This window comes from Geospiza fortis, unplaced genomic scaffold (genome assembly GCF_000277835.1).
Source record: "Geospiza fortis unplaced genomic scaffold, GeoFor_1.0 scaffold40, whole genome shotgun sequence".
NCBI classification, from domain to species: Eukaryota; Metazoa; Chordata; class Aves; order Passeriformes; family Thraupidae; genus Geospiza; species Geospiza fortis.
Window position 1 is genome coordinate 29,450,181 of NW_005054297.1, and position 21,893 is coordinate 29,472,073.

Here is a 21,893-nt window from a genome sequence, read left to right on the forward strand (position 1 = left end):
TCTCCCTGCTGTTCTGAGCTACTGCAGGGCACAAAGGAGGAAAAGACAGAGATTTTACTGTAAGCTCCTGGAGACTGGGAAAAAACAGAAGATATTTCAGAAGGAGAAGACTGAACCCAGTTATTGGGAAGCAGATCTGTGGCCTGTGGAATATCTCCTTTTATACCATTTTTGTATACAGGTAATGATCAGATTTGTTTTAACCCTATCTAATTCCTTCTGGAATTACTGAGCATAGCCTGCACAAACCAATTAATTTAGCTTTCAACAAAGAAAGTGTGCATTTTCTGCTCAAGATGATTCTAGCACACATAAAATGCTTCATAATTCCAATATTTTACTCTTGAGCAATAGATGTTATACTGAGTCTCACCAAAAAGAAGAAAAAAATAATCTAAAAGTCCATTAACACTGACAGGAGATGTTAAAATAACATCACGTAACTGTAATAAGAATCTGCTCTTTAAGTCCTGGGAATCTGAACAAACTTATATAATGTATATTTTTGATGCTCATAGTAAGAGACGGAGTGTTTTTGCTTTCCAAGTTTTACTAGTATGAATAACAACCCTCCTGCTTGCTAACCTAGATTCTCCAGCTTCCTAAAATACAAAGAAAAACATGTCAGTGCCTCCAGCAGGAAGGGAATAGATTCAGAGAGACAAAATCAAACTGCAGAAATATTACAGATTATTGGGAAGACTTAAGAGGTTGTGAGTGGCCATAACCTGTTGTGTAGATACCATTTCCTTCCTGCCTACAGCACTTCAAGTAATTCTTCTTGTACTCCTTCCTATGTGGTACAGAAAAAAAAAAAAGAGCAAAACTAAACAGCATGGAAAGGTCTACATACATACTGCATGGACAGGCACCAAGGAGTTTTCTTTTTTCCCAGCTTCCTTTCTTTTTTTCCTCAGAGTGCCAAAAGATATTTAGTCAAATCTTACACATTATGAGGCTGTGATGTCCCCTCTCTTGTTAGATGCATCTGAAGCACAAAAATCTCTGTAGTAAACTGCACTGAAATGTTAACCCTATGTGTTTGCTGTACAATGAATGTCAGTCTTTTAAATTCAAGTTCCCAAATAACCTTAAGTTTTAAAATCAGTCAGTCTGTTGTTGAAGGCACATTGTTTATAACCTTTAAAGAGGAATGAATAATTCAGTAGGAACTCTGGCAGATATGCCCACACACTGTTGGTAGTGAAGATGGACTGGTTTGTGTTAATTTGCTTTACTCAGCATCTGCCCCTAAAAGCTTGGCCAAGACCACCTCCAAGCCCTGCTCATGCAGCAGAGCCTCTGTCACCACAGACAGGTGTGCAAAAACCTAGGAGTAAGCATAAATCAGAAATTCTTTGCTGCCACAGCAGCCAAACCTCAAATAACAAGAGCCAAATCCAGGCCAGGTGTCTGTTGTCAGCACATCAGAACTACACTGGGGGCTTTGCCAGCAATGTGGTATCGAGAGCTCTGCCCTCCCTGTCCAATACAGGCATGACTGCAATGCAATGCAATGGAGGCCTGGCAAAATTCCACACTGACCATCACATCCCCATAGAGCTCACAATGAGCATCAGAAGGATTGGAGCTAATAAATGGGAAAAGCAAAGTCTATTTTCCCATTACTAGGCATTCCTATTTCTACAGCAGAAAGGCTGGACCAGATGACCCAGTGTGGGCCCCTCCAACCTTATTTCTTTTATGATTCTGTTAAACACCCGATCAAGAATCTCTTTGCTCCCTCTAAGCCTGCTTTTTAAACTGCACTAAAGCTATGATTACATAGACCTTGTTTGTGATTTTTTTTTTAATGTGGAATAAATTCACAGTAAGGCTTCTATTTGCTTTCAGCATTTATAGCAGACCAGAAGATGACATTCACACCCAATAAGGAGGCTGACAGAAGTTCTGTTAAAGGCAATTTTTTTTTACACATTAATGTACCAGCTAAACTTAGATGCTCAGTTACATGACTGAACAGACAACTAAACAGTCTGAGGAAAAGGAAAATTGGAAAATTGAACTTTCTAGCAGAGGGCCAACTCTCCATCTGGCTGTATCTGATGCCAATTCCAAATATAAGTAAATGAAGAGGAAAAAGCAGTTAAAGTGGGAAATAGCACCACTACTGCTAAATGGTATCAAAGAACTCAGTCATGAAAAGTGCCAGAAGAGAAAAAATGCTAAGGCACACAGCACAGCATGTCAGAGCTAGAACACAAGATGGGGTCCTGGACAGAGCAGCTGATGACAACCATGCCTCTCAACCCTTCTTTGAAGGACATGGAAGAGATTTACCGGGGAGGTGGAAGTGGCACTGGTGGAATGACACTGTAAACATCCCTCACCTCTGCTCAGCATGAGTCAAAGGCACAAAAGCAGGGTAATGAAAGAACGACTTCCCTCTCAATTTAGTGCTTCCTACCAGTTGTAGTTGTAGAGGTAGCAAAACCATTGGACAACAATTATTTTATAGATTATCATAAGAACATTCTTGTTTGCATTTGTATAGACTAAGGACATCCTATGCAGATCTGCATGGACACACTCTTAGAGATTACACCTGTTTAAAAAGAATAGTAAGTTCAGGATATAAATTATTGAGAGAGAAGAAGAGAATACAGAAAATACCCTGCTCTTGTAAATAAGAAATTACATGAGTGTATGAATGTGTAGTCAGTAATTTGACCTTGGAATATCTGAAGAGACCCACATGCCATTTTAAAAGCCACAAATAACACAGCATTGGCAGAAGATACAATGCACACATTCCCATGAAAAAATGCACTAATGTTGCATTAATGCTATCCCTTGTTAATACTAGCAGGAGAACAATCCCCTGCTAGCAGCTGATCAATTTGCTTGTGCATAAAAGCCCATACATCAGCATACAGACAACAGCACACTCCACAGACTTGGATGCCCAGAGGAATATTACAGTGTGATTCTCCAGCACAGCTGTACGAGCTTCTGGCAGGCCAAATAGAAGATTTATCTTAGCCAGCTAGAAATACAGATCCAGATTTGGCAAGAGCCATTGGAGGAATTCAACAATGGGTTCAAAACAGAGATGCACAGTAGTGTTGGAGACCAGTGATAAGCTCTTTACATTACCTCATCAACAAATGAACCAAACCTTAACTTTATAAAGTGAGCTGAAACTGGAAGTAAATTAACTCCATGAAAGCAATCCTTGTGAAAACATCAGAAGTTTTACGTGTCTCAATAATTTTGCATATTTTGGAAGAATGTAAAACCCTAGAGCATTACACCTGTGACCTTTCAGACAATGCACACATAAGCCCACAGAAGCCTAGAGGAATATCTCTATGTAGGGTCATTCTGTGAAATGAGTGGCTGAAAACTGAACACAAAATATTACTCTCAGCTCTGTTTCTTCTATAAAATAGCGATCCCAAATGTGGACAGCCCAAGAGATTTCATGGAGAAAAAGCTCTGAGCCATGCATAGCTCTTGTTCTAATGAAATACATCTTCCTGTTTTGAGTGGTGAAGAAGGGGAGAAGGTAGAACTCAAAAATAAAGCACGTGGTCATGGTTGCATCACAACAGAACTAAAAGGCTCTGCACTTCTGGGAAAACATTTAAGACTTCTAGAGTTTATGGTGTGTTAGAGAGAGTAATTTAAAAAAACCCAAAAAACACCTAACAAACAGCACCACTACCAACAAAACTATACCACTATTTGGCAGTCAAGCCAGAAATGCTCACTAGAAGCAAGGGATACAGAAGCTGAAATTACAAGCTGAAATTACTTTAATCCATACCAAAAGCTTTGCAATATGAATATTAACAATTTTTAAAATATCCCAAATCAAATGTATGCATTTCTCAACTGATATCCCAATTAAATATTTGCTGCAAACTATTTTTGGAAGTGTGTACTTCCAAAATGTACACATAAACAAAAGTCAGGAGGCCTAATGGTATTATCAGGTTGCTCTACTCACAGCTCTAGCTTTACAATAACTAAACTTTTTCAGTTTCCCTGAACTATTTTTAAGTATGTCAACAGGCAGACGAGTCACCTACCTATTCTGAAGATCAAATCATCTTCAATGGGATTCTCTTTTCTTTTGCCAGTGCTGTACATGCTCGCAGGTCTTTTCACAGCTTTCTGCTTGACATGACCACTGCCTGGAGATTTAACACGTCTCTTAACCCCTTCAGTGGTAGGAGACACATCTGCTGACCTGACCACTTTAAGTTTGAACGGGCTGCCCTTGATATGTTGATCATAAAGTCTCAGTGACAAAGTGAAGTCCCCTTCTTTCTGAACAGTATACAAAAATTCGTAAGTGCCGTTTTTGTTGTCAAGTATTTCTCCATCTGCTACGCTCCCATCAGGCGTGCTCAGTTCAGCAGTGAGGTAAGCATTCCCAGATTTACAGAGCTCCCCATCCTTGTCCTTGGTTGTGATGGTAACGGACATGGGCTGTCCGATCACCGTCTGCCTCAGTCCCTCACCGGTGGCAACTGTTTCAGAGGCAACAGCATTGGTGGTTAAAATAGTGCCCAGGTTGTGAATGGACTTCTTCAGGCCTTCTGTTTCCACTATAAAGTCCAACTGATCGTTTTCTCGGGGCTGCAGCGGGAAGTCCCTCTCGGCCAGTTCGTTCAGCTTGTCACTCATCTGCTTCTTCACCAGCAGCACTTCGGTTTCAGTGCCATGGTTGAGGGCTTGCGCTGTAAAGTTGCTGCAGCTTTTAATGCTTTCCTGTCCTTCTAGTAAGGTATCCAGCTGTGTCTGGAGGACCTGTGTGCATTACCAAACACCAGATTAGCATCATGTTACTAGCTATCCCAGGAAGAGCTATCCCAGGAAGATGTAGCATCTAAAGGTCTTTGTAGACACTGAATTTATAATGTCTTATTTTAGAGTTTAATTTAAACATTCATTTTAGAAGAAGTAGCACACTGATCGCCAACCAATATTTGGAATACAATGCTGCAACACAAAAAAATACCCTGGTTTGGGGATTCAAGACTTCACAGACCCACTGTCACACTAGATTGAATTATTGCCCCACTTGTCTTGTTTGGTTTTGGGTTTTTTGGTTTTGTTTTGTTTTTTTTTTTTTTTTTCTGTTTTGTGTTGGGTTTTTGTTGTTGTTGTTGTTGTTGTTCAGTTTTGGTATTTTTTGAGCAAAAACCCAGCAACAAATGTAGAAGTTTGAACCCTGCCCCATCTAACTCTCAGCAGTCACAGTTAATGAGATAATTACTGGAACTGAGTTGTGTTCACAGAAGCAGAGATACTTTGGAGTCAAGTCATGAGGTCCATTAATAAGAGAGGCTCCAAGAAACTTCTTGATACTGTTTCTTCAGAGCCAAGGGAATCTGGGGGTTAATCCTCTACGGAGATGGACAAGAAGGCCTCAAGACATGGATGCACATCCATCCTGAGGAAAAGTGGGATTCCTGAACTAAGTAAGTGAAGAAAGGAAAAATCTCCCTAGCAGAAGGTAAATTGATTCCTCACTTTCAGCTGGCAGGAAAGCAAAATATACAGGATGGGCTGCGGACAGTGGAAAGAGTTGGATTGAGTAGCCAGAAATGTTGGTGAGCAGCAAGTGGCCACTCAATATTTAAGACTATGAAAGAGCTTCTATTATAGGGTCAGTTCTGGCCCTCAGCCTTAAAACAGTAAAAAAAAAAATCCTTAAAACAGTATTGGCCTCAAAATTGTTAGGTGTGGGCTGGGAACAGGGCTAACAATTAAAAAAAAACCCACAATTTTGCAATGAATTAGAAATGGATCCCTGAATTATGACAACCTAGCAGAGACATTCATGATAGTCAAGAAAACATTGCAGCTGCCCCTCACAATCTCCACTGATAAAATCCCTAAATGAAAGTATCCAGTCACACAGTTGCTATGTTTTTCCTACATAGAAGAACTATGGCACAGACATGACTGTAGATTAGAGAAGTTATTTTGTTGACCATCACTGTAAAGTAAATATTTTTGAAACATTTCAATTGATGTAAAGTAAACTTAAAGACTGGATGTATTTATTGCTACGAAATATTCTTCCCTTGCTGAGACACTCTATGTAATGACACTGAATTCTAAAGATATTTTTTTCTGAATTTTCCAAAGCTTTTAACTTTTCATCCACTGGAGAAAATCCAGGCTCATGTGTTACTGATATAGGAAAGTAATAGCAACACAAAATCTTTTAGAATGAACAAATTTCAAGACTACTCTGAAATTTCAAGTCATCTGCTTTTCTAGGCACATAGAAACTTCTCAGGATGCAATACAAGGCATTTCTAATCTGTTTGGTCTTCATTCAAAGACATAAGAAGTTAAAAGAGAGCATAGCCAACAAGGTCCCAGGATGACAAAACCCCATATGCTTCAGCTAACAGGCCACAAACTAAAAGAAAGACAATTTCCAGCTATTTTTTAGAATCAATACTTTCTTAAGACAGTTTTCTTTCATTACAAAAATGAAAAATATTAAATCCTAACATAAATACTATTTTAAATGCACGGAGTATTTTACATTTTACAATCCTTCAGTCCATTGGACAACAAACTGAACTGCCAACTCTTTCTTTGTAAAATGTAGCCATTTCATTTTTTTCATTTTTTAAAAGTATATGATCAGAATGGTTGTATTTTGCAGGACTACTAGTCATTCAAAAATAAAATCCAATTTCAGTTGGGGTTTTTTATACAAACAGGGTAGATGCCTCTTTTACTGCTTATGTACAATTTCATAAAAATTTGATTATCTAACGCTCACAGTTATTAAATTATTTTAAATCTCTTTGAACAATAATAAGATAATGTAACATCATATTCTATTTTGTGTAGACTCTGTACACATACAGAATATATTTGCTAGCTATGGAAGTATATGTGACATCTTGAATACATTTAGATGAACCTGGGATCTAAGTTGACATTATTGATGCTCAAACTTCTGTAAGCTGCTGCTTAGCTCTGGAGATGACTGAAGTCTGTGCTCCAATGGTTTTGGGCTCCCTATGTTCCTAAAAGTATGTTTCTTGTGCATATGTTAGAATTCTTCCATTTCCACAGGCTCAGCAGTTCAGCACCTTTCTAATGATGTTTTCAAGCCTGTTCTACATCCAGAAATGCAGCATTCCTCCACTTCAGACATCTGGAGATGCTCAAGCTGCTCATTAATGGCACTCTTGAAACTCCAGTTGTTGATGATATTTTCTCTAACAGTAATTTTCAGGTAGAAATCCTTCTTTATAAAGCAGAGAACTGATGCACAGGAAAATAAGGACTAAGTTCTTTAATTATCCTGATTCAGACCTAATAATCCTCAACAAAATCTCTACCCACCATGTTACAGGCTTTGCTTTGTAAAAGTACAGTTTTCTGTTTTCTTCCTCTGAGGCTTGGTCTACAATATAGGGGGAAAACCCCCAGAATCAATCATCCATATAGGAAGTAAAAGAATGAATACAGCTCTACAATCTGTTACTCTCCTCATTCCTGTAAGAAAGTGAGATGTTCCTCTAATCTTTTTGTATTCCAACAGGTGACATCTGACATGAAATAGGTTACTAAGTACTGGAAAGGAAAACAGTGCTTTGAAGCAAAACAGGCAGCCTTACTCAGTTCTTCAGAATAAATTGGTTGGCCTGTATCTTCATGGTCATCTTATAAGGCTGAGCACCCACAAGCAAGGCTCTGCAGCACCTGATTTCAGGAAAACAAAGTTCTCTGGATCTCAGACACGATTTATCAAACTGGCATCCTGCATCATTTGTAAAAACTGGCTGATTAAATTAACAGCTTTTCACTGAAAAAAAAATGCATCTTACTTTGTGTTTAAGGCCATAATTCACTTCCAGCTCCATGAGCAGCACGCTCTTTCGCACATTTAAAGTCTTCTGGAGTTCATCAAAAGTGGAATGAATGTCATCTACGATGCTAGCCTTTTGGTTGGTTAACTGGTGTATGATTTCAGATATAAAATGAAGTGCTGAGTCAATCTCTGGAAGCCTGAGGGAGGAATTAAATTACAAAGACTGCTGTTTCAAAAGTCATTAAACATTGGCCCTTGCCCTGGTATCTTTTGATTAAACCCTCTCATCAGCAGGCTGTCTTTAAATTTGGTCATTTCCCAGAAGTAAGTTCATTCCTTTTATAACCACACAGTGGGTCTGGTCTGATAAAATAAGGCTAAGCCACAGTCCACCCTGTGCAAATCCATTAGACTTCAAGCATTGCCAACAATGAGGCCTTGGATCCTGTCCATTATGCTGTATATCTAGTTGAGAAGATATAACTAGATTTATCCCACTTATTCTTTTTTTTTTTTTAAGCCATTTTGCCACCGTAGTGTTTGTACCTGTCTTTTTAACAACCAGCATTATTTAGCTAGCTATCATTAAATTCATGACTGGACAGCAGTTTCCTCCTTAGCATTTTATGCCCCTTCTTTGCATGACACTTGCATTTCTAATGGCCTCTGTTTTGTAAAAGACAGACAGGAATCTTTTGCTCTTTTTGCTAACCCCTCAGTACATCCCACTCAATGGATTTTCTGTCCTTATGCTAGCCTCACATTTCCTAGGAACCATACCCATGGAACCAGCACATTAAGACATCTACCCCAGTCACCACAGGAAACCAGTAATAAAACTGAAAATAGAAAACAGTCAATGGAGTCTCCATACCTTTTGTTGACAGCATCCAATTGGACTTGGAGGGAAGCCTTGTGTTGCTCCACCACATCCTTGAGTGGTACTGTGGGATGCTCTGCATGTTCTCCCTCGGTGCACTCCCGGCACATGGCTGTCTCACAGGACTGGCAGTAAAACTCCATCACCTGGAAAAGTGCACAACTCTGCACTCAAACCTTGCAGCAGGAACATAACTCAAAGCACATCTTACTGAGTCTTGAACTCGTTTATTATCCAAGCTCTGAGACAAAGCTTCTGTTTTCTTATGCACCAGTAATTTACTGCCTAAAAGATGGCTGTTATTCTTACATATTTGATATAAAAATGCTCATTTAAAAGCATTTTATTCTATCATAAAGTGTCAGAACAGCAACCTGTGAACAACACTGGACATCATTGCTGGTCCTAACATCATCTTTGTACTGTGTAATAGTAAGTTTTGGGGTGTCTCTTACAGCCTCCATGAAACAACTCAAAAAAAACCAGGCATTCAACTACCCTCACTAACTCAATCCTTAGTCTTCCCATAGGGTCTGCTAAAGAAAGTGCAAACTTAGGCTGTTTTTCATAGCAGGGTCACTCTTGAAACACAAACTCAGTGGAAATCACCAAACAACAAGTCTATTTGCTGGAGGAAAGCACCCTAAATGAATCTACATGCTGCAAGGAAAAATCTCCATATCCCATTACTAATCCCTTAAAACCATTAAAACCTCATATCTGAGATTGTAATTGGAATGCTGATCTACACTTGAAAGAGGAGGAGATTGTTTCAACCTCTTAAGTACCTAGCAAGATGCTCTTTAGAGATAAAAATATATCTTTACATGTAATAGATAACCCAAATTCTGAATATATTCATGAAGGGAAAGAAACAGAGAAGTCCCGTGCCCAAAATCACATGTTAGTCAAAATAATTCACATATATGCAAATTTGGCATGAGACTTTCTTTCACAGCTAGTAAGTCCTTGGGCACAAAGCATTTTAGGCTTATTAAAAAGGATATGAGGAAGTTTGTAGTATATGCTTCAAAGCAAGACATTGGCAGCTCCTTTGCATTCAGAGCATAGCATCAGAATCTTGAATAATTCAGCTGATGCTTCTGGCACTCAGACATCTTGCACAAAAATGGTTGTGCTGGATTTGTTGGTTGATGAGATGGTTGTGTAGAACCAGCTGTTTTCAGGTGAGCAGAGGGATTTGTAACAGCACCGTGCAAAACAGAAGGCTGCTTCAAGGCATCTTGAGAATTAAGGAGGGGGATGCAATGACCATGTTTTTCACATGGCTGTTAGCATTAACAGGGATTTTCCTCTGATAAGCTCCTTTCTGTCTTATTCCCATTCTTCCCTCTTATCTCAATTCACAAGATATGGGATTCACATGCAGTGAGGTTTTAGTCATTTGTCAGCCACTCATGTAAGCTCAGAAAATTTAAAAGTTGATCCAAATAACCTGTGTAACATCAAATAGATCAGCAACAGGAAAAAAATTTAGACCTTCAAAACAATGTCAACCCTCATGAACATTACTCCAGTCATTGTGAATTTAGCAGTCTCATTGTAGTAGATCTCTGAGGCCTGATAGTTACTTTGGTAGGCACTGTGATGTGATGCATTCTTACAGTGCATAGAGGAAATCAGTTAAACAGAGTTTAGGATTTAAGTTCTTTTCAAAGGCTTCAAAAGTCTGCAATCAGAAGCAGTCAAAAGGAATAATATTTTATTAGGAAACTCTGAAATCTTCTTATATGGCCAAAAAAAATTAATTCATTTCTTTTGCATGAGTGTCCAAAATTCAACTTTCTGCCTCTCAATAATTTAATGCTTAGATTCAAGATATTTCAAGATGCCCTTTATTTATTTGGTATTTTAATCTTTGGACACAGTGATTAGAATAATTTAGTATTTCTGTTTTCTACTGACCACCCCATAATAAACATCATTATATTTGCAGCCACATATAGAAGAAAGGAAGCATCTCATTGGCATTAAGGTTGCTCAGCCTAAACAACTTTCTTCCTCTTTATTCAAGCATCAGGGAAACACAGAAGTTCAAATGATAGCAGCAAACACATCACAAAGACCTAATGCATATCTCTATATAGAAAAAGTTGTCTTTGACTCCCATTCAAAATGTTTTGAGAGAAGCAGCTTTCATTTCCCACTATAATTTTTGTATTGTGCATAGATGAAGGAGAAGGAAAACTTCATAATACAATTCAACCTTCAACTGTCTAGATGGGCTGATTTCCTACTTTTTTTTCTAGCATCTCTTAATCAGGCAAGACTGATTTCTAACTACAGACAGACAAGTATCACTGACTTTTCATTTCTCCCCTCCATGCCAAATATGAGCATCACATTTTGTGAATCTCCAAAAAAATTTTTCATTATGACAGGTTTGCCCTACAAAGTATCTCAGAAAAGGACATTTGCCTCTACTTTCCAAATTCTAGAGAACTCTTGGACAGGATATACTGTAGCATCCAGCACTGGCTTCAGCTGTATTTCCACCAAATTCAACGAGAACATTCCCATTAGCTGTAATGAAATGTGAATTAATACCCACTAGTTCTGAAATCCCATCCAGTAATTCCTACCTTAAACCAGACCAGCAAATTTCAGCACAATGATGCAACTAGAGACCCATGCACATCTTCACTACCATAATTCAACTGAATTTACAGAAACTTTTAAAATTGCATAATCAAGGATCCAAGTACTTCTGAACTAGATTTCACAAAGCCAAGACACACTAATTCCAGCCCTTCAAAGTTCAGGTCTTGAGGAAAAAGCTCTCACCAATCACAAGCCCCTCTTCTCTAAAATCATATTTGAAAAATCACATTGCTCATCCTCTGCTTCCTATATGTTTGAATTAAAAGAGCAGTCTACAGAAAAAGGATGAGTCAGCTCTTTGCCACCCACCTTCCTCATGTCACACACACATGCTTAATTCCTCTGTCCCAGGGCTAGAGTGCACCTTAGCTTTGTATGCTTTGGCTTTCTGAAGAATGTAAGTTTGAATTACCTGAGGGCACCTCTGAGCTACCTGATAAAATTTAGAATGTGGATTTTTCTCCCTCCTTAGTCACAGCTTTTGCCTTACCCACAGATTACACGTTAATGGGATACATGAGTAAGTGACATGGTGGGAAGTACAGAGGTGAGGAAAAAAAGCAAGGGTTCAAAAGGTAAGATATGAAGTCACTTCATCAGAATATCAAGGTTAGGTGATTTTTTATTTTTCTAAGAGAAGCATACAGGCAGTAAGCAACAGCTCCACAAGTTCAGGAAGTGTTTTTGGAAGAAGGATCTTAGGCTTGTCAAGTTGCCAAGCTGTGCTATGATCTTTTGAGAAAAAGCTAGTCAGAGATAAGGCATTCTCTCTTGTTAAAAGGGTTTAATTTAATACTGTGTATCCTCTCTTATTACACTCTAGAGGCAGAAAATACATTGCCCCACCTTCTACATTGTAAAAATATGGATCCTTCACTCTGAGCTGGTTTTCAGTTCAAATTCAAACAAAACCCAAGTACAGACATTTCAGAGGCTACACCACTCATTACATACAATGGAGTTAGAATTTCATAGCTTTCCCTTCCCTGGCTTTTGTACTGCCCCTAAATGATTGCAGATCAATGTTTCAAATCCAGAATACTTTCATACATAAGAGCTGCAGGTGTTTCACACCTGAGAATAAAGCCAATCTTATTTTAATGTGTAGGCAGAAGATAAGAATCTTCTAGTAGGTTCAAAAGTTCCATATGTGCCCTATAACCTTGATTTAACAGGAACATACACTTGTGCTCAATGTTGGGTCAAAATGAGGAAGCATTTTTTTATCATTCAGGCACAGGTAATACAAAAGATCTTAATACAAAAGTTGGTTAAGATACTACAAACTAAGTTGCATTCTTCATAAGAACACACAGAACAAAGCTGTCACAAGAGAGGATGGGAGAATGTGCACAGAAGGAATAAAGTAAACATACACATATGGAAAATATGAGTGATGGGAATAGGGGACCAACTGGGAAGGGAAAGTATCTAATCTACATGGCCTGAGGAAGGCTAAGTTCCAAGCAGACAGGCAAGCAAATGAGAAAGTATCTCTGCATCAGTTTCTATCTTAGACAGAGAGGTTTAAGTCCAGGATGGCTAAAATGATTGAAAAAACTTGTTTAATCAGAAACTTATTTCCAAGCTAATATGAAGAAAAACTAGTACTATTTAAAAGAAATATATTTGATGCAAATAGTAAAAATACAATAGGTCTGACTCTACTCGAAGCAATATGTAAAAATTAATGGAGGGTGGATTTAGTGCAGAATGACTGCTGGTTCTGTAGAGGCATTCTCCTCCAGCTGCCAGCTCAATCCTTTTTCACCTCCTGAAGCCCCCAGTAAAGTTACTAGCAGCCAGGCACTTAGAATCAGAGAATACCCTGGGCTGGAAGGGACCTACAAGGATCATCAAAGTCCAACTCCTGGCCCTGACAAGGACCACCCCAAGAGTGGTCCTAACCGTGGTCACACCATGGGCCTAAACGCATTCCCCAAATGCTTCTTGAACTCTGGCAGGCTTGGTGCTGTGACCGCTGCCCTGGGAATCACATTTCAGGGAAGACATTCTGGATGAAGATGTTTTAGATATTTCCTAATATCTAACCTATTTCCCACACAGTGCTCTTGTGTCCTGAACCTATAAAGCCAGCATAATCCCATTTCCTCAGTGAGGCTTAAGGTGCCCAGCACCTTGCCCTGTGCACCCTTGCAGCCAGACCCACATGGCCAGCCTCAAGCAGCTCCCCTCAAATCTTACCTCAGCTCCTCCCATCACAAGGACTGATGTGTGCACTTAGCTTTTCATTTCTTCGCTTCACAAAGCTTTAAATTGGAGTCACCCTCAGGCTATCCCCAACCCTCCCAGATACCTACTGAAGCGAGAGAATGTTCCCATCACACACTACAATGTTTCCATCACACACTACTCAACATCCTAAATGGCATGCTGTGTTTCAAGGCTAGCGAAGCTGGTTTAGAGGACTTACAAATGCACCTTTCCCTATAAAGGAGTTCTCAGAGAGGTATAAGGTGACATGTTTTTGATTGTGGACAAACCAGGATTTTTTAAACATACCCAAAGAACAATCAGCTGATAATTTAAAATACAAAACAAGTAACACCTTAATTTTGGCCTTTTTCTGCATTTCTCAATCAAATGGCTCCTATCAAAATGGCTATGTCAGAAAACAACTACAATTCATTCTAAAGAGGGCAAATAAAACGCAAACAAAAACTAGGAATGCATTAATCAGTAACCACTACACACACATTAGTATAGTACACATTTTAAAAAGTTACACCAGTTATTCATTAATCAGAGAGTCCAGCATCAGTTCTACAAGTCCACCTAATTCCAACAGAGAAGGAACAGAGCTATTCCTCTGTTACAGTAATCATTACATATCAGCTGAATTACTCCTACACAACCAATGTACCTACACTGAATATCAAATAAAACAGTCCCCAGAAAATTGTCTTAACTACTGACATGTGTTTCTTGGCTTGCATATGAGCACAACATTCAGTTTACAACACAGCACTGCTGAATTTTGCAGTCTCTACTTACATGTTTGCATAAGCTTAGCTATAAGTCAGGAGCTCATATGCCTATCATGAAGTTACACAGGTTAACACTGAAAATTGTGAAGTAAGCAGAGTTAGAGCTGTCCTTGCAGTAATCTGTGAATATTAACTCAGTTGGGGGTACTTGCCAATGAATATACTGATATGATTTGAGGATGTGTGTGAGGACATGCTAGGTAAAAAGAGTAGGTGGTGGGAAAAAGCAAAGCAGCCTCCAAGAACGGATATGAGAGATCCACAAAACACTGCAGATAAACAGAAGCTCTCTGTTTCTAGCCTGTGCTGATCCAAAACATCCTAAGCTAGGACTTGCTTTTATGTGGCTCTATGTTAATATGTCCACGTACCTTTTGGTACTGTCCCAGTGTGCAGGTCAGTAAAACTCATAAGGTCCTTGTCACATATTGCCAGACAGACACACAGGTACCCACAGCAACAGCTGATGCTACAAGTACAAGGGCTAAGGAAACCCAATCCAAAGTAAAGGCACAAGGTTCAGTACTTGCAGGACAATAATTCTGACCAAATGTGCCAAAAGACATCATCATCCCAGATGATTGGTAAGATAAAACAACATCCTGACTACTTTAAGATGCTCCACTAAAAGCACTTGAGTTAATTTGAAGACTCACTTGTGTTTTGTATATATATATTATAAAATCAAAGAAATAGTGTGATTCCACTTCCCCTACTTTCTCTTTAGAAAAAGACATCCATGAAACCCAGACAAATCAGCACATATCAATACCTGCACACAGCACAGGAGGCTGTCTCACTTACATTTCCATCATGATTGGGGCAGGAGAGTGGTTTGCCTGCAGCAACAGCAGTGACAGTCTCCAAGATGGAGGACTCCTCAATGCTGTTGTCCGGCGTTCGCTGCAGGACATCCATCAGGTTGGTGATAAAGAAGTTGTTCTGGAGTGCAGAAACCCCTTTCTCTGGCAGAATGGAGGTCTGGCGGCACACGGGGCAAGAAAGGGTTAAGCTATGGGCTGGAATGTAATTCTGTAAACACCTATGGGGAAGGAAGGTGGAAGGAGAAAGAAAGGGAAAGTATCATCAAAGAGCAGAAAAAAACTCCTTTCATCAGTTAAAGAGCTAGTTTGAAATAGTGCTAACCCCTACTTATAAAAGTACATCAAACAGGCTTCTGAAGCAAAAGGAGTTTTGGGGAACTTTTTTTTTCTAAATCTTTTTTTACTCTGCTACACAAAATAAAGGTTCAATAAGCAGACATCATTAAGAGTTATATGCCTTTTTGGGATATTCATGCAGTTGATCATGCCTTCAGATGCCTACTGCATGCTGCTCACAGGACGTTTTATGCAGTAAAAATTTTGAATTTATCTGCTAAAGTCTGACAGACACGAAGTTACATCAGGTATTTGAGCTTGTGCCTTTAACTGACTAACCGCTACTTGACCCTTGTCTTTCCAAAAGAATCTCCTTTAATAACTTGTGTTTGTGGGTTTAGTGTTTCAGAGGTAAAACATGGTCCCAATAAAATCAAAGGAAATTTTTTCATCTATTTCAACTTGGAAAGTTATTTGTCAGCTACCCAAAATCAACAGAGCTTTCTTTACAACAGAGGGAACTACCTGCTAGGTTATCACAGTTTATGTTAAGGGGAGTTTTGGAGGAAATTTTTGTTTGTGTTTGATTGGGAGGGCAGTGTTGGCGTTTTTCAGAAAAAATAAATTACACAGAGTATAAACCTGACACAAAAGTTCAGCAATCAACAATACGCACAATATACAGCAGGCTGGCCCAGGTGAGATTTAAGGCCACTTTTGGCCTTAAATGAAGTTAACTGTATATTGCCTGGGCATGCAATATACAGTTGCATGCAATATCCTATATTCAGTATGGTCCTGTAAGCAGAAGAAGCTTTGCAGAATGCAGTTCTTAAGGGGAGCAGTGCTACACCAAATTCCTCATGGGATGCCAACTGAGAAAGTGTGACCTCACACAGCTCCACAACCCTTTTACAAGGGTTTTGGTTGCACCACTCTTCATCTTCCCCTGGCAGCCCTCCCCTTGACCCCTCAGTAAGGGCTCCGTGAAAGGAGAGCTCAGGCTTTGCACACCAGCACTTCACTGGAAGAGTTCTTCCAGCTTCTCTCCATAACCAGATCAGCCTAAGAGGATTACAGTGAAAACCAGAAGCTAACCTTAGGTTTTACACATAAACAGAAGTCAGGAAACTTAACACATGATGGTGAAAATCTTGTTTCATTGACTTCAGTAAGAGTTTGAGTGCTGCCTTTTTTCATGCTGGAATTTCCTATTGTTCTACAAAAGACCAGCTCATCTGACACAGGCAGAGATCCACAATTTTTCTTTCATCCTGTGCAAAATTAGAGATTCACACCACAATTCTTGCTAAGAGGTGGAAATCTCCTAAATTAAATAAGTGTTCACACCACATACCATTTATAAACATTCTACTGCCATTCAATATACAATCCAGAGTTGCATCCCATCATCAGATTAAGAACTAACCACTAATTCTTCACCTAACTTTTCTGCAATTTGATGGATAATGCAATATTAAAGTATCATTATGCATATTCCGTTCATTCAGCCAAATACAGTGAAAGGCAGGTTGGTTTATCTCTTTCCAGAGAGTTTTCCCGTTTCAGTCAACCAAACTGCAGAATAATGAAGACACTTAATCTCAGATTATTAATAATGTATATATCATGTCTAACTCTTGGACATTAAAAGGATGGGATAATTACTTATTGGCTTAGTAAATCAACAATTTTTTTTTCTTGTTTCTAATTACATGATAATCAGAATAAATTTGAGACCATTAACTTGAGGTCCAAATTCTGGCTATCATCACCTTTCACACTGTAGTAACCATATTCATTAGTTTAATTGGATTTACTTTTTGTTTACTCTTGCATAAAGGGAATGTATTCCAAATATGCCACTGCTGTCTCTTCTTCCTGCCTGACACAAATATGTTTTTCTACATCTCTGCCTCTCCAGCCTTCCCAGACTTTATCATGCCTTAACAGGACATTTACAAGCAAAGGGGAAAGTCCCGCTCCACTAAAGGATGCCTTGTCCTGTGCTTGCAGCACGACCCAAATCCTGAGTTACCAGCATGAGGAAAGGACTTACCTCTCACAGAAAGTGTGCAGGCAGGGAAGTACTTTGGGGTTCTTGTAACGGTCCAGGCATATGCTGCAAATCAGAAACTGCTTGTCAATCTGACGGACCACAGGACTTGGGATGTTGGAGCCTTCACTGGCCATCCTAGACCACTGACATATGGGTCCTGTTCCCTTCTACCTTGCACACTGCTGGAACAGGGTGGGAAAAAGAAGAAAAGAAGAAAAATGGCTTATAAACTCAATAAAATAACAAAATCATTGACTAATCCACTCATGTTTTATCCTTATGCAGGAATTCATACTTCCATATAAAACCAAAACAGGAATTAAACTTCTAAAATGGTTTATCACTGATGACAGCCAGGGAAACAGTCAGCAACATCTACAACACCTCTGCTGGAGCATTCTGGAAAGGCATGCTGCCTCTGGACTGAAAGAATTACGGGGCTGTCTGGTTTTAAAGAAAACCCATGATAAAAACATTCTTGTGCCAAAAGCTTCAGCCAGTGCTAACAAACATCGGATTTCTTACATCTACAGTACCGCTGGCAAAATGCTCAAACTGGAACTGCACCAGCCAGTCAAAAGGCTGCATCACAGACAGAGTTTGAAAATGGTTCACCTAACAATTTTTTTTCCCTTGTTGGTGCTGGTATTGCCAAAAATATTGTAGATTTTGACTTCAGGAAACTCCCAAGTAGGAAGCTCCAGAACCAGCCAGCCCCTGGGAAGGGAATGCTCAAATTCTGCCCCACCAGTAGGGATGAGGTAGACACATTGACAATCCTCATGATAAAAGAAACAGAGCAAAGAAGAGGCAACTGATAGCCACTGAGAATCAGCAATGGCAGGGTGAAGGATATGTGAAGCACATCCAAATAATAAATGCAATAAAAATGTCATTCTAGGCAGAACTAGTAGTAAGAATCATGTTTCTAGGACTGAGGATTCTTCATAATCTGGCACACAAAGCATGAAATAAAAGGCTAAGAAAAATGTCTACTAACTGTTAGAATTAAAATCGCAGGTTAAAGAGATGGCAGCAGGCCTGGAACGCCTCCTGTCCTGGAACAAGGCACAGGGAGAGAAAAACGTAGGTTCTTTTCAGTTGGAGATACAGATTATAGCTAATAACAGAATAAAATGTGAAAAGAGAATACAGGAGGAAAAGGATGGAAGCAACCATAGATAAAAGTAAACTGCCTGCTAAAATAGTTTAGGAAAACCTGGCAAGAAGAGTCCCCAGCAGGGTGGTCCAGCAGGAACTCCCGTCCATCAGCATTTCTGGCAGGCTGAAGTGCCAGGAGGCACAGGCACGACTGCCGCAGCACTGAGTTCTGCCAGACCTCCCGCACCCACAGCAGAACTGGCTCCTCTTCTCTCTGAGCTGCAAGCCCAGCTGGCCTTGTTCTCTGCAGGGACACTCCTGAGGGGTCTAACTTCTTCCTAAACAATTTCTACCCCTTTTTACTCACCCATTTCAGACAATTTGAGATCTAGCTTGAGGGCAGTTCAGGCTTTCCAAGACAGAAACAACAAGCCCTCTGCTGATGATGCTCAAAGGTCATGCAATTTCAGAATGCTTTGCATGACCTGTGTAGCATTTTACTGTTAGTGCTTCATTAGGTCTTTTTCCTGTGCTCGAATGAATGGCACACTAGTCTGTCAGAGTTGAACCCATGCTGCTCTTCCTGAGCTGTGTACTTAGCCATAGTGGTATGTTTTACTTACTGCACTGAGCAAGGGGCTATTTCTAGGATAATGACAGTGATTATGGATCATAAGTCAGCTCTGCTGGCTTCCTTGATAAGAGGTTCCTGGGGCATCGCCTCGGTGTTAGCAAATTCAGCAGCATAAAGTTATTCACAGTTTAAATACCCAACAGCAGTAACTGACATTTCATTCAATGGAAAACATTTATGGCAGGCCCTTTTGTTTCCTTTTTTACTGAGAAAGGGGAAACTGCAATTATAAAAATTGCTCTAATACTCATAAAATATCATGTTTGTTCATGACCCAAAAATGCATTATTTCAGGATTGATAATATTTGCATGTCTTTTTCATCTTTTTTAATATTAAAAAAAAATTCTTTCCCCATAGTAAGATAAAATGTATTACGTAAACACAAATTATTTTTTCCTATTTAAATGCCAAAAATCACACCGAATTAACCTTAGGAGATCAATTAGCAAACCACATTATTTTTAAAAAACTTGAGTTAAAGGTGGCTTTACAAGAAGTGGAACCAAAATACCTGGCTTTTATAAAACAGAGTAGAAAGACCAGACAATCAAATACCCATTAACATATTCATACATTTGGCAGCATAACATGCAGAACATCAGCGACGTGTTTCAAAACGTAAATTCATTTTACCACTTACACAGCTGTGTTTGCCTCCCACCCTCCCTCCCGAAATGTTAGAGGCAGGGACTCAAATAAAACAGGGAAGATAATTAGAAGCAGGAGGATTTCTTATCAAAAGCATGGTTTCCAAATTGGACACACCAACAGTATAATTTTTTTGTTATCGACTGAACATAAACTACCGGAAAAAGCTGTACTTAAGATATGAAAGAATAGGTCTCCAGTGAATGCTGCCTGTCATTTAACAGAAGAAAGTTCTCTAGCAGCCAGATATTTTCTGTATTTCATCTTTCCCTTATCAAGTAAAGCTACAACAGCAAATAGTGGTTACACAAGAAAATCTGCTGCTGGCTGAAAATAATAATATTGATTTAACCTGTTTTTCATCTTAGTTTTTCCCATTCCTCCAATGTCACCACAAAATCAAGTAATTCTTAGCATTTTCTAGACAAATCTCATGCCAGCTACTTTATTCTTCAAATGTTCATCCTTTAAACTTTGTCAACGAAAGAAACCATTAATGATTCAGAAATAAGTGCTTTTAATACTCCGTATTTTGTCTGAAATGCAGCAGGCTATGACTGTCATTTATCCCCTGTGTTCACATAAATCAGATTTAAAACATGCACCTGGAAATGGAATTTCATCTGTACATTTCAAGATTTGGCCACTACCTGGTACAACTTCTCACACTAACAGTCCTTTAAAAAAAATCTTTTGAGCATGGGATTTGCAGGATTCTGCAGCCTCTCTAAGACAATTCCACCTTTGATGTAATCTTGATGAATGTGATGTAGCTATGAGAAGGATGATTTTGCTCATTTACTCAATGAAAGCAACTGTACAATCAAAGAGTCTTTGAAGAAAATCTGAAGATTTTAGACAATGTTTTTGAATTTCACCCGACAGTATTTTTTCTGATTTACTGCAATGCTTGTAGCAATGTAAGTTTTAAATGTATTAGCAGTGGGAGATTTTGCAAAGTAACACTACTTTTACATGAAAAATGTTCTTTTTTTAAAGTAGCATCTTCTGAGCTCAAAAACTGCCAGAGTGCTTTTCAGAGATTCATTATGTCTCACAATCAAAATAGAGCAGCTAAAGCATGAGCTTCGAAAACGGGGCTATCACTTCTCCATGTAGTTACACTTCGTAATTTAAATATGCAAAGCTAAAGCACTAGGAAACATTGCATCAAACAAGACATAAGCCCCCACCCATTTATCTGTCACACACACACACACACACTCAAAACCAAATTCAGGTTCGCTAAACCAAGTACAGTAAAGGGTTCTGAAATTTACTCCCTTTGTTGCCCTTTTGAGGCTCAAGGATCGCTCCTCTTCCCAGCCACCCCAAAAACAGCATTACTCTTTTTCCTTCTGCTTGGAGATACGATTTTCATTTAAAATATACTGGACAGCAAAGAAAGGAGAAAACAATGGCTCTCTAAGCTAGCGGAAAGCTTTGCCCCACTATGCATGCGTGCCTTCAGGAAAGCCAGGGTGCGGCCCCACCCATATGAAAGGAACTTCCTATAGCACTGGAAAAGGGGTGGGAAAAAAAATCGAGTTAGGTATAGCAAATAACAGTTCCAGAAGAGTTGTTTCAGGTAAATAGAGACATGTAATAAAAAAATGCACCCTTTCTACAGGTATCCTCAAATGAGCTCTGGAACTCCTGAAAATTCTCTATTAGTTTCCCAGCCGAGAAAAGACATTGAGGAATCAAGTAACTGTTCACTTCACAGGATTTTATTCCTAAAAGAGCAGAATTCTGTGTTACAATACACTGCTGTCTCTGAAATCCACCCAGCCAGAGCTGCAACTAGCTTGAAAGTACAGCCTGAGGAGAACAAATTGCTTACAGCTTATTCATCCTCTTCTTATCAATGGTATTCACAACCTACAGGGTCTATTCATGTACTATGAATGAATAGGTTTCCAATGGCAACGTTTCCAAAGGAACAGTTAGGCCTCCAGAGCCATAAGAAAGGGTGGGGAACCTCAATAATGTTGCTTCAAGGACTGGGAGAGCGGAGGCT

The 21,893-nt window shown here is 39.2% G+C and overlaps 1 protein-coding gene across 17 annotated transcripts in view; it reads right to left on the reverse strand.

Annotated features, from left to right (window-relative positions):
- The window catches only part of TRIM2 (tripartite motif containing 2), a 91,877-nt gene that overhangs the window by 20,677 nt on the left and 49,307 nt on the right, over positions 1-21,893 (reverse strand). For 11 of the 17 annotated variants that reach the window (XM_031060871.1, XM_031061086.1, XM_031060952.1 and 8 more), the window contains 5 exons: positions 17,489-17,670; positions 15,134-15,371; positions 8,694-8,845; positions 7,836-8,016; positions 4,056-4,779 (listed from right to left, as the gene is read on the reverse strand). In XM_031060871.1, the coding sequence (XP_030916731.1) occupies positions 4,056-4,779; positions 7,836-8,016; positions 8,694-8,845; positions 15,134-15,371; positions 17,489-17,622 (1,429 nt within the window). In that variant the 5' untranslated portion in view covers positions 17,623-17,670. The remainder of the gene's footprint in view (positions 1-4,055; positions 4,780-7,835; positions 8,017-8,693; positions 8,846-15,133; positions 15,372-17,488; positions 17,671-21,893) is intronic. The other 6 variants (XM_031061122.1, XM_031061040.1, XM_031061152.1 and 3 more) reach the window with 1 other exon arrangement.